Source organism: Arvicola amphibius, chromosome X (genome assembly GCF_903992535.2).
Source record: "Arvicola amphibius chromosome X, mArvAmp1.2, whole genome shotgun sequence".
NCBI lineage: Eukaryota > Metazoa > Chordata > Mammalia > Rodentia > Cricetidae > Arvicola > Arvicola amphibius.
In genome coordinates this window covers 100,742,286-100,753,131 of record NC_052065.1, presented here as the reverse complement: position 1 = coordinate 100,753,131, position 10,846 = coordinate 100,742,286, and the positions used below count along the sequence as shown (strand labels likewise).

At 35.3% G+C, this 10,846-nt stretch overlaps 1 protein-coding gene across 5 annotated transcripts in view; it reads right to left on the bottom strand.

Annotated features, from left to right (window-relative positions):
- Window positions 1–214: 214 nt before the first annotated feature.
- Window positions 215–10,846, bottom strand: part of Znf280c (zinc finger protein 280C) — a 55,117-nt gene continuing 44,485 nt past the window's right edge. For 4 of the 5 annotated variants that reach the window (XM_038317049.1, XM_038317050.1, XM_038317047.1 and 1 more), the window contains 6 exons: window positions 9,321–9,628; window positions 8,746–8,883; window positions 6,173–6,235; window positions 1,703–1,821; window positions 1,525–1,560; window positions 1,242–1,400 (listed from right to left, as the gene is read on the bottom strand). In XM_038317049.1, the coding sequence (XP_038172977.1) occupies window positions 1,544–1,560; window positions 1,703–1,821; window positions 6,173–6,235; window positions 8,746–8,883; window positions 9,321–9,628 (645 nt within the window). In that variant the 3' untranslated portion in view covers window positions 1,242–1,400; window positions 1,525–1,543. Of the gene's footprint in view, window positions 894–1,241; window positions 1,401–1,524; window positions 1,561–1,702; window positions 1,822–6,172; window positions 6,236–8,745; window positions 8,884–9,320; window positions 9,629–10,846 lie in introns of those variants that run through there. The other variant, XM_038317048.1, reaches the window with a different exon arrangement.

Below are 10,846 nucleotides of genomic sequence, written 5' to 3'. Positions count from 1 at the left end.
AATGACCTGAACAAGTACCTCACATGCCTTTAAAAGCAACACTTGGGAGGCCGAGGCAGAAAAATCTGTGAGTTCAAGGTCAGCCTGGACTATATAGTAGAAACCGTGGCTCAAAAAAAAAAAAAACCCTCCAAAAATGAAAGAAAAAAGAAAAGAAACTACCAACAGATAGTTGCATGAAATCTGTAGAAAATTTTAAAGAAATTTCTTGGCATTTTTAACAAACACGAAAGATTTAATCAGAAATTACAAAAGTTGACATACAAAGTAGACATCAATAAATTTGGTGAATGACAAAAACCAAGCTATCAAAATTTAATTTTAAAAAATTAGGAATTTAAATAGTATCACTGCTGAGAACTCTTGGAATACTGGCTAAAACTTTAAATGACAACATAAAAAAATTACTTTGGAGCTAGAACTCCACAAAGTTTGCTTTTCCAAGAACATGAAATTTTCACTCCCTATACAATCAGGTTTTTCATATACCTCAGACTGTACTCATGCTAGAGGAAGATTAAAGGACTGTAGCCAAAGTGATTAAACTTGAACTTGGGTGTTAAAGCACTTACTTGGTGGGCTTTCATTATTACAACTGTTCATAAGCCTAAACTTAAGTACCAAAGCCCCCAGTAGGAAGCTGTGCTCATTTTGGTGGACCTTGAGGTTACTGATGGCCAAATCAACACCAGCCTTATGTAAGGCTAGTTAGGCAGAAAGGGACTCTGCCTAAGAACTGACAGATTCCCAAGGCCACAAATTTAAACAGGTCTCACAGTCAAACAATTCACATTCCGTGGAAAGAAAAACAGGCATTAGTTGTGTCCATCGAAGGTGGACACTGTCCAGGAGTATACTGGACATTTTTTGAAATTTCTGTGTCGCTTCTGCATCTGAAAAATAGAACAGTGACAAAGAATGAAGGAAAAATCAGCTATCTGAGCAGCAAGACTTAGAAGAAATTAAGAAGCAGACAAAATAGAAAAAAGAAATAGAATAGCTACACTGTTTGATATGTAATATTCTGAAGGCAGAAACACAAATTATCTGAAGCAAAGAAACACAAATTATCTGAAGCAAAGCAAGTAAAGACTATAGCAACTAAAGTTCTTTTTTTCAGAGCTAACTGGAGAAACCAAGTACAGGTTAAGATATGTTAACCTGATACAAAGATAAGATGGAATAAGAATCTACTGCCATCAGAAAGCTGAAAAGGGCTGAAAAAATGCGAACTAGTGTTGTGGATTTTAACTGCCTTTATGGAACATTTCAGAACTTTGAACTTAGGAAACTGGATTTGTAAAGGCAAAGACTGCAGAACTTTGAACTTAAGAAATTCCAACTTGTCTTGCACCAGGTTGCACGAGTTCCATAGAGCAGGAATCTATTTCAACAAGCCGCTTTAAAACAAAAACAAAAACAAAAAACTTTAATAGTTTTCATTTCTATTAATGATACATTTAAAAATTGCAACAGTACTAAAATCTATCAAAGTAAATTGTGCTGAATGAAAATTAAACTTACTCAGAAGTGGATTCAGACGTTAAGCTTCTTCAGTAACTGAAATCACAGAAGGCTTTATGTTTATAAATTAATACACATAGATGGAGTATCAATTTAATTTGTAAGAGCTCACAATGTAATAGATTTAAACTACTGGCTCATATGTCATAAATTCAAAGTAATAGACATGTGTACATACCATTTTCGATTACTACTTGGCAAGTATGAGTTTTACGTTGATTTAAGTGCTTAGCCATACGGTCTAAGCCAGAAGTATCAGCTAGGAAGTCACATTTAAGGCACACTAGAGTGATGCCCCTATGGAAAGAGAAAAGACTAATAAGAGATCATATGTGGCAATACATACATGAATTCAGTAAGTGCTGTTCCATGTAATAACTCTTTTATTTATGTGCTATCACTGTCATTTTCCAATTTTGTTATAAATATATCTAATATGCTCTTCAAAGGGTTGGGTTGTAGGCAGTATTTGCCTGCCATGTGCAAAGCTCTAGATTTAATCACTGGCCCTGAAAAGAAAAAATGATTCCAAGAATCTGGCCTAAGGCTGGAGAGATGGCTCAGAGGGTAAGAGCACTGGCTGCTCTTCCAGAGGTCCTGAGTTCAATTCCCAGCAACAACATGGTAGCTCACAACCATCTATAATGAGATCTGCTGCCCTCTTTTGGTGCACAGGCATACAAGCAGACAGAACACTATATATAATAAATAAATAAAATCTTAAAAAAAATCTGTCCTAGCCATAGGTAAATTATGATATCATTTAGTGCTTTATAAATTGTTGCTCTCAATCTGTTGCTAAAAGATTGGCATCCAGAGACCCAAAAAAGTCTTGGATCCACTAGCAACTTGTATAACTTGTGTAAATCACAGCGATTCCATGTTTTGGTTTATCTGCCAAGCAAGAAGATACATTTATTCAAAATATATTTTGGTTGAAGATCTTGTTTGTTTCTTGCATGTCTTCATGAGAGATGCATATACACCTGAACAAAACACAGCACTATTTTCACACAAAACTGAGCAAAAGATCTCTAAGTAAGATATATAAATAAATAGTCAAGAGGTCTGAAAAAGATTTCAAAATCATTAGCCATCAAAGAAATAGAAATGAATATCACAATGAGATATCATTTGACTCAAGTCTGAAGGGCTTGTATCAATAGACAAAACATAATACATGCTGGTGAAGATAATGGAGAAAGATCTCTTATACAGTGCTGTTAGAAGTATACGTTTGTAATATTATGGAAAACAGAATAGTCTCTTTAAAAACTAAAAATAAGCCCTAGGATATCCTCTCTACATCAAATTAGTAGGCATTTTGTATATAACAGCAAACAAAACAGTACAGTTTATGAAGCATATAATCTAGTGTATTTAAATCTGAATAAAGTTAGGAGAGATGTGAAAGCCTTAAATTTAGTCATTTAATATAATTATTAGTTTATCAACAAAGCATATACATACTTGGTATTTTAGTTATGTTTTGTTTGCTTTGAGACAGGGTCTCACTAATAGCCCAGTGGATCCTAACTCGGGATGCTCCTGCCTCCCTTCCCCAGTGCTGGAATTATAGGTGTGAGCCACCACAACCACTTCATCATATAAAACACCTTACCTTTATAGGTCTAAAACCCAGTAGTATACCTTATGCTGATTTTTTTCTCTGCAGCTCTTGTCTTAACATCCTGTTTTATAGTCAAGACTAGGTGTTAGACACATAAAAAAGTGTCCTTGAACAACCAAAATCATGTTTTCCTCCCCCAAACCACCCTTTATTCCTAGTTTCTCTTATGATGTCATTTCCTTGCTTCTGAGGTTCAAATAAAAATATTTTAGTATTTCAAATATGTAATAAAAATTTCAAATATCATTTACATTATACTAAACTGGGGATGTTAGACCTATCTCTTCTAAACAAATAACCCCTAAAAGATAGGTGTTATAATGACCACTTTTCTAAAGAGGCCAGGATCAGATTTAAGAACTTATCTAAGGCTAGACCCATATTTGAAAATTAGCCCTTGGATTCAGAAACCCACTCTCTGTCCCTTTTCTTTTAAATAGCCCATAAGCTTTGTTGTAAGATTTTAATTTAATTATCTATTTTTTAAACAAATGGGCTTCCTTTTTAAAAAAAATATAACTTATTTTTATGTTTATTGGTGTTTTGCCTGCATGAGTGTCTGTGAGAAAGTGTCAGACCCCTGGAATTAGAGTTACAGACAATTTTGAGCTGACATGTGGGTGCCCTTAACCGCCGAGCCATCTCACTAGCCCCTCTGGTTCTTTCTTCTGGGATTTTTTTAAAAAAAGATACACTATTTTATTTTCTGTGTATAAGTGTTTTGAGTACATGAATGTATGTATACCAACCACATCCATGCCTGGTGCCCAGGGAAGTCAGAACGTAAGATTCCCCTGAAACTAGAATTATGGATGGTTTTAAGCCACCACGTGAGTGCTGGAAACTGGACCTAGATCTTCTGCAAGAGCAACAAGCGCTTTTGACCACATCAGCATCTCTTTAGTTCCAGCCCAATCAATTACTAAATAACAGCTGTAACTACTCTGTGGTTTATGCAGCTACAACTCACCACGTATACTCCTGCATACCCTGATTCGAATCAAAGCATTGGTTTTGATTTTCTCAATGTCTTTCAAAGTAAAATTAATTCTAAATTTCTTAGAACTATTTTTTGGATTTAAAAAAATTCTGTCTCTAAGCTCAAAATTATTTCACCATATACGTGAACTTTGTCCTCCATTCAAACTGTATTACTAGTTATTCAATGTGACTCAGAAGCATTTGCATAGTTTCTCCTTTTTGTTTCTACACTTCAATTCATGCTTTCTTCTTCACGTATCTTTTAAGTAGAAACCTCTTGTCTTCTCTGAAATAAGTAACTCACTGTATTTATGAAAAACTTCCCAATTCTGCTATATTTACTTATGTTTACTTCTTATATCCTCTCAATAAATTGTACATTGTTTTGAGACAGGGCCTCACTATGTAGCTCTGGCTATCCTGGAACTTACAGAGATCCTCCTGCCTCTGCCTCCCAAGTGCTGGGACTAAAGGCATGTTCCACCATACCCAGCTTAAATTGTACCTTCTTGAAAGTTGGTACCAAGCCTTCTTCATCACTGATCTGTACATGACTTGACACTTTGTGTTACATGTGACAGATGAACAATAAATAGCTAAAGGAACAATTCAACATAAAATATTTAAAAAATCCATTTTAAATTTACAAATATTTCTAGTAATGGCACTATCTAATATTCTTTCTTTTTCTAATTATTATTAATTGTTGTTACTTTGAGACAGGTAAGAGGCTGGCTTGGAACTTGGTATGTAGATCAGTCTGGCCTTGACATCACTATCCTTCTATCTTAGTCTCTCTAGTGCTGGGGTCATAGGCATTCTTTCCCAAATGTTACAACAACAACACACATACACACACACCCACACCCACACACACACACACTTTAAGATTGTATTTTAACTATGTGCATGGGGGAGTATGTGTATATATGTATGCATTGCCCGAAGAGGCCAGAAAAATCTCTGGATCCCCTGGAACTGGAGTTACAGGCTTTTGATATGACATGCTTGACATGGGTGCTGGGGATTAAACTCTAATAATCTGCAAGAGCAGCAAGTACTCTTAAACCATGATCCACCTCTCCAGGTCTTATTTTTGTTTTTTTGAGACAGGGTTTCTCTGTGTATCTTTTGCTGTCCTGGAACTCACTTTGTAAATCAGGCTGGCCTCAAACTCAGAGATTTGCCTGCTTCTGCCTACCGAGTGTTGGGATTAAAGGTGTGAGCCACCATGCTTGATATATTTTTAATACACATTGTAATTTAACTAAGTGTCTATTATGTGCCAGGCACATTCAATGTCTTGACAACATGAATGGGATAATAAAAAAAAGAAAACTGAGTAAAAAACCACCAGAAGAATGTGAAAAGTCCCATATTACTTAGTTGATTATGAGCAAATGCCTTTATAAGCAGTAACCAAACATTCTTTCTGTACAATATAAAAAGCCGTATACTTTTTTTTCATAAGAGTAAAAGTGAGAGGTTGGAGGGATGGCTCAGTTAAGAGCAGTGGCTGCTCTTGCAGAGGAACCAAAATCGATTCTCAGAACACACATGGTGGTCCACACCATTGGAAACTCCTGTTTCAGGGGATCCAATGCTTTCTTCTGGCTTCCATGGGCTCCAGGCATGCATGTGGTACACAGATATAGATACAGGCAAGACACCCATACATAATAAAATATAGTACATTTAAAAAATAATAAAACTGAGATTTATAAATACTATATATTAATTTTTAAATATTAAAGCATTTAAATAAACTTATTCCCAATCAAGTACTGCTAAAGAGACTTTTATTTTCATTTTACAGAGTAAATTCATGAAAGTTTCAATTCAATATCTGGTACCACTGAAACAGAGGTTAGTCATATGATAGGCTAGCCCTTTCTTTGTTCTAAGAATATAACAAACATAATTCTATCATATCCAGTGACAATTGTTTAGATTTTCAAATTAAGTATACCAACATCTGGCTAAAAAATATAGTTTCACCTCTTTAACGCAAAGTACAGAAAAAGATCAATTAATTACCTGAGAGCTCTTGAATGCTTCTTAAAAATATACAACTGTTTACTTGGGTGGTCACTATGAGAGCTGATAGATAAAAGACAAACAAGATTTTATTACTATGTCATTAATTTTATTTTCATATTTTCAAGTCTATGTTTAATTTCTTAATTTTGAATAGAAGTTAATGACAGAAATAACGAGATTATATTGATCCTGGTATGGTCTGAGCAAGGGCTCACCCATTAATATATTAAAATCCTAACCTCCCCTTTATCTCAATCAATGTGATGGCATTAGAAGAAACCATTTAGGAAATAATTAGGTCACAAAAGTAGAATCCTTACACATAGGATTTGTGTCCCTTATAGGAAGAGACCTAAGAGCTAGTTTGTTCCCTCCACTGTGCAACATATTAAGAAGGTATTATGAGGGATTGACCTTCACCAGAACACTTGTTCTTGTTGGTACCTCTTATTTTTCTCATTTCATTTCTTTCCTTTTCCTTCCCTTTACTTTTTATTCTTTAAGATTTATTTTCTTATGAGTGTTTTGGCTGCATGTATGTCTGTGTACTACTAGTATGCATGGTGCCCATGGAGGCCAGAAGAGAACATCAAATCCCCTAAAACTGGAGTTATCGATAGTTGTGGACCACCATGTGGGTGCTGAAACCCTAACTCTAGTCCCCTGGAAAAACAAGCACCAAGTGTTCTTAATCAGTCACTGAGTCATCTCTCCAGCTCAAAACACAGGCTGAAATTAAAGATTATGAATTTAGAGCTGATTGAATAAATCATAATTTAATAGTCCAGGAGATAGAAATCAAAAAGGATAAGAGAGATTCAAAGATATCAATGCTAACTATGACTTGAAATGCAAAGTGTTTAAGAAAAAAAGGTGGCACTCAAAACAGACAACCCTGAGTATAAAGCTGACTGAGAAAATGGATTGGTGTTGTAGAATTGTTGGATCAGAAAGAAGGTACACATGCCTTTAATCTCAGCACTCAAGAGACAGAGGCAGGTGGATCTTTGTGAGTTTAAGGTCATCCTGGTCCACATAGTTAACCCTGTCTCAAAAAGAAAAAAAGAAATATCAAGGCCCCAAGAGCTATGTCAATACATAATTAAAATAAATATTTTATATAATGAGGTAATGCCATGGTAGCAGGAAACAGAATTTAGTAAGTCAAAAGCATATATGAAGTGCTAGCACTAAAGCTAAAGTACCATGAAAAAAAAAGTCGAAGTCATCAAAATATATAAAGTCCTTCCTTCCAAGAGACCTACTATGTATTAAAAATAACAGTGATTTTGCATAGTAATCTTCAAGAAAAGCTAAGTATGGTAACAAATGTATTTAATCCTAGCACTCAGGAGAGATAGGTAGGCAGTTCTCTTGTGAGTTTGAGCTAGCCTGGTCTACATAGAGAATTTTAGGCCAGGCCACCCAGGGCTATCTACAGTGAGAGACCCTGTCTCAAGTAAAATAATCTTCAAGAAAATTACTTTTAGAGATTGTACTTTATTTAGCTGAAAAGAGGCAGTACTTTCTTAATAGGAATAGTTGACATATAATTATGTCTGAGTGCTTTTTGGCTTAAAAATCCATCCTGAAGGAAAAAAGTAAGCCTCTAGTAATGAGGTACAAATGAAAGCAAAGTGGGCCCTGAAGTTTTCTCCTCACATAGAACCCTTAATAAGAGCAAAATAATGGGAAGTTGAATCAATGTATGAAAAAGGATCCCAATGGTTGCATTATGATCTTTTCATTAAATGAGGAAAAAGATGGATGGCTGTGCAAAGAGAGGAAAAGGTCAGAGAGAAGGAGGGGAATGAAAATAAGTGTTATTTAGCATCATTAAAAATCCTGGAGCCTGCGGATTAGAGATGGCTCAGCAATTAAAAGCACTCGTTGCTTTTTCAGAGGACTTGGATTCATTCCCAGTTACCTACACAACAGCTCATAATCTTCTCTGACACTAGTCGTAGGGAATCTGATACCCTCTTCTGGTCTCTATGGGCATTGTTGTAACTATTCAGTGTATATGTATACACAAGCAGGCAAAATACTAAAATATATAAGTATTTTTAAAAGAATTTATTTAATAAAGCCAGTCTAATTTTATGAATTTAACTGGTTTTATAACTTCTGTCCCAGTGGTTTTATAAATTATTAATTTGAAAACATACAAGGAACATCTTAGACATTCTGTATTTCTAGAATTGTACTTCCACGATGAGACACAGATACTTTTAACAGGACAACTTTGTCTTTAAAACAAATAAACAATAAACAAACAAACAAAAAACTCCTCAAAAGGTAGTGATTTTTGATACATGAAGTCTCATGAAGCCCAAGCTACCTTTAAACTTAATATAAAGCTGGGGATAAACTTGAATTCCCGGTCCTTCTGCTTCCACCTCCCAAATGCTGGGAACACAGGTAATCGCCATCAAACTTGGATGGCAATATTTTTTGTTGCTAGGAATTGAATCTAGAGCTTTTTACACATACTAGGCAATGGTATACCAAGAAGTTACACCCCAGCTCTGAAAGGTAATTTTGACTGGCACATTACATGCTCAACTTACCTCATATGATTTGTAAAGGCTTTGTTACAGTTAGTAGTGTACTTGCAAAAATCACAGTTTATATGTGCAGAAAAGTGGCTTGAAAAATCTTTTATTTTGGAATGGCACTCAATACACGTGTGAATTCCCTGGTGACATCTTATGGAGACAGAAAAAAAAAGTCATACCACAAAATAAGAAAACTCTTATTAACAATTAATTGAAACAAAGATGTTTAAGATTATCAAATATATATATTTAAAATTTGAAAATTTCTTGAATAAGAAAAACGACCGCAAAAAGTTTAACACATATAGCAAAACCATCACCACCACCAACAAAAACAAAAAAGGACTTAGTTAAGCAATTTAATGTCATTAAGTAAAAATATAAAGTTTAAGACTAATGAAAAAAATTAAAATCATAACACAGCAGTTTAAATTCTACTTGATAGTTATAAATATGTACCATTTTCTTATCTGCTTAGTTTTTATAATTAAAGTGTAGAATAAGGTTATGTGACATGGTAAGTTATTAAAACAAAGCATCTAACTTCTGAGATTAAGTTAGTATCATATAATGGATAAAGGCAGTACCTCAAATTCTTCAGGGCAATAGTGAATTTGTTCTTCCTGGTGCGCTGCTTCTTTTGCTTGTAGGAGGACTTGGCTTTGGATTTAGTTGCACTTGTACCTGGTTTACTTGGATTGGGTTTACATGTCGCAGTTAAGACTGCCTGACACTTAGTTACCTTACTTTTATTTGCAAATACTTTTGTGTTGATTTTAGTAGTTGTACTTTTAGACTCTGGAGCTGCGACTTGAAGAGAAGTACTTGGAATAGAACTAGAAGGTGGACTTGATGATCTTGATTGAGCAGATCCAAACGAAGCTCGAATAGTAACCTATGAAAACAAAGGCAGGATGTATTTTTTTTAAAAAAATATTTATTTATTTATTATGTATACAATATTCTGTCTGTGTGTATGCCTGTAGGCCAGAAGAGGGCACCAGACCCCATTACAGATGGTTGTGAGCCACCATGTGGTTGCTGGGAATTGAACTCAGGACCTCTGGAAGAGCAGGCAATGCTCTTAACCTCTGAGCCATCTCTCCAGCCCGGCAGGATGTATTTTTAGATTACTAAAGTGGCATTAAAAACACCACCTGTGGGTTGGAGAGATGACTCAGAGATTAAAAGCACTGGCAACTCTGTTCTTCCAAAGGACTGGGGTTCAATTTCCAGAAACATACGGTGCGTCACAACCATCTGTAATTAGATCTGGTGCCCTCTTCTGGCCTGCAGGCAGAATACTGTATACATAAGTAAGTAAATAGAATAAATCTTTAAAAACAAAACAAAACAAAACAAAACAAAAAAAACACTTGCCTGTAAGGGTTCACATTTAGTTATCTAATATGTGTAAATATGTCCGTGTGTGTGGGTGCACACATTTGTGTATATGGAGGCCTGAAGTTTGATACTAGCTGTCTTCCTCAATTGCTTTCCACCTTACATACTGAAGCAGGGCCTATTTGCTTGAACACAGTTTGGTTAGTCTAGCTAGCTGGCTTGCACCAGAATCCTCTGTACTCCCTCCAAACCCCACATTCTGGGACTATGGTTGGGCCACCACACCTACCCACATTTATTTTAGAGATTGCTAGGGCTCCAAAACTTCAGTTTTCCCATTTGTACAAGTATTTTACCCACTGATCCATCTCTCTAGGCAGCCCAAGCCCTCACAATTGTGATCAAATGCTTTGTTTTACAAGAGTGCCAAAACAATTAAAGGCAGGAATGACAGTTCTATCAACATTTTAACAGTGATGTAAAAACTGACATTCACATGTAGAAGGATGAATTAGAACCCCTACTTCATATTAAACATAAAAAATGAACTCAACATATATCAAGGACCAAATCTCAAGTGTTAAAATTAAAAAACTCTCAGAAGAAAATACAGAAATAAATTCTCATACCACTGGGGCTAGTCAATGACTTCTACTTTTTATTTTTATTTATTTTTGAGGGTCTCTCTATATAGCATTGACTGTCCTGGAACTTACTATATAGAACAGGCTGGAAACTCATAGAGATCCACCTGCCTCTGCCTCCCATG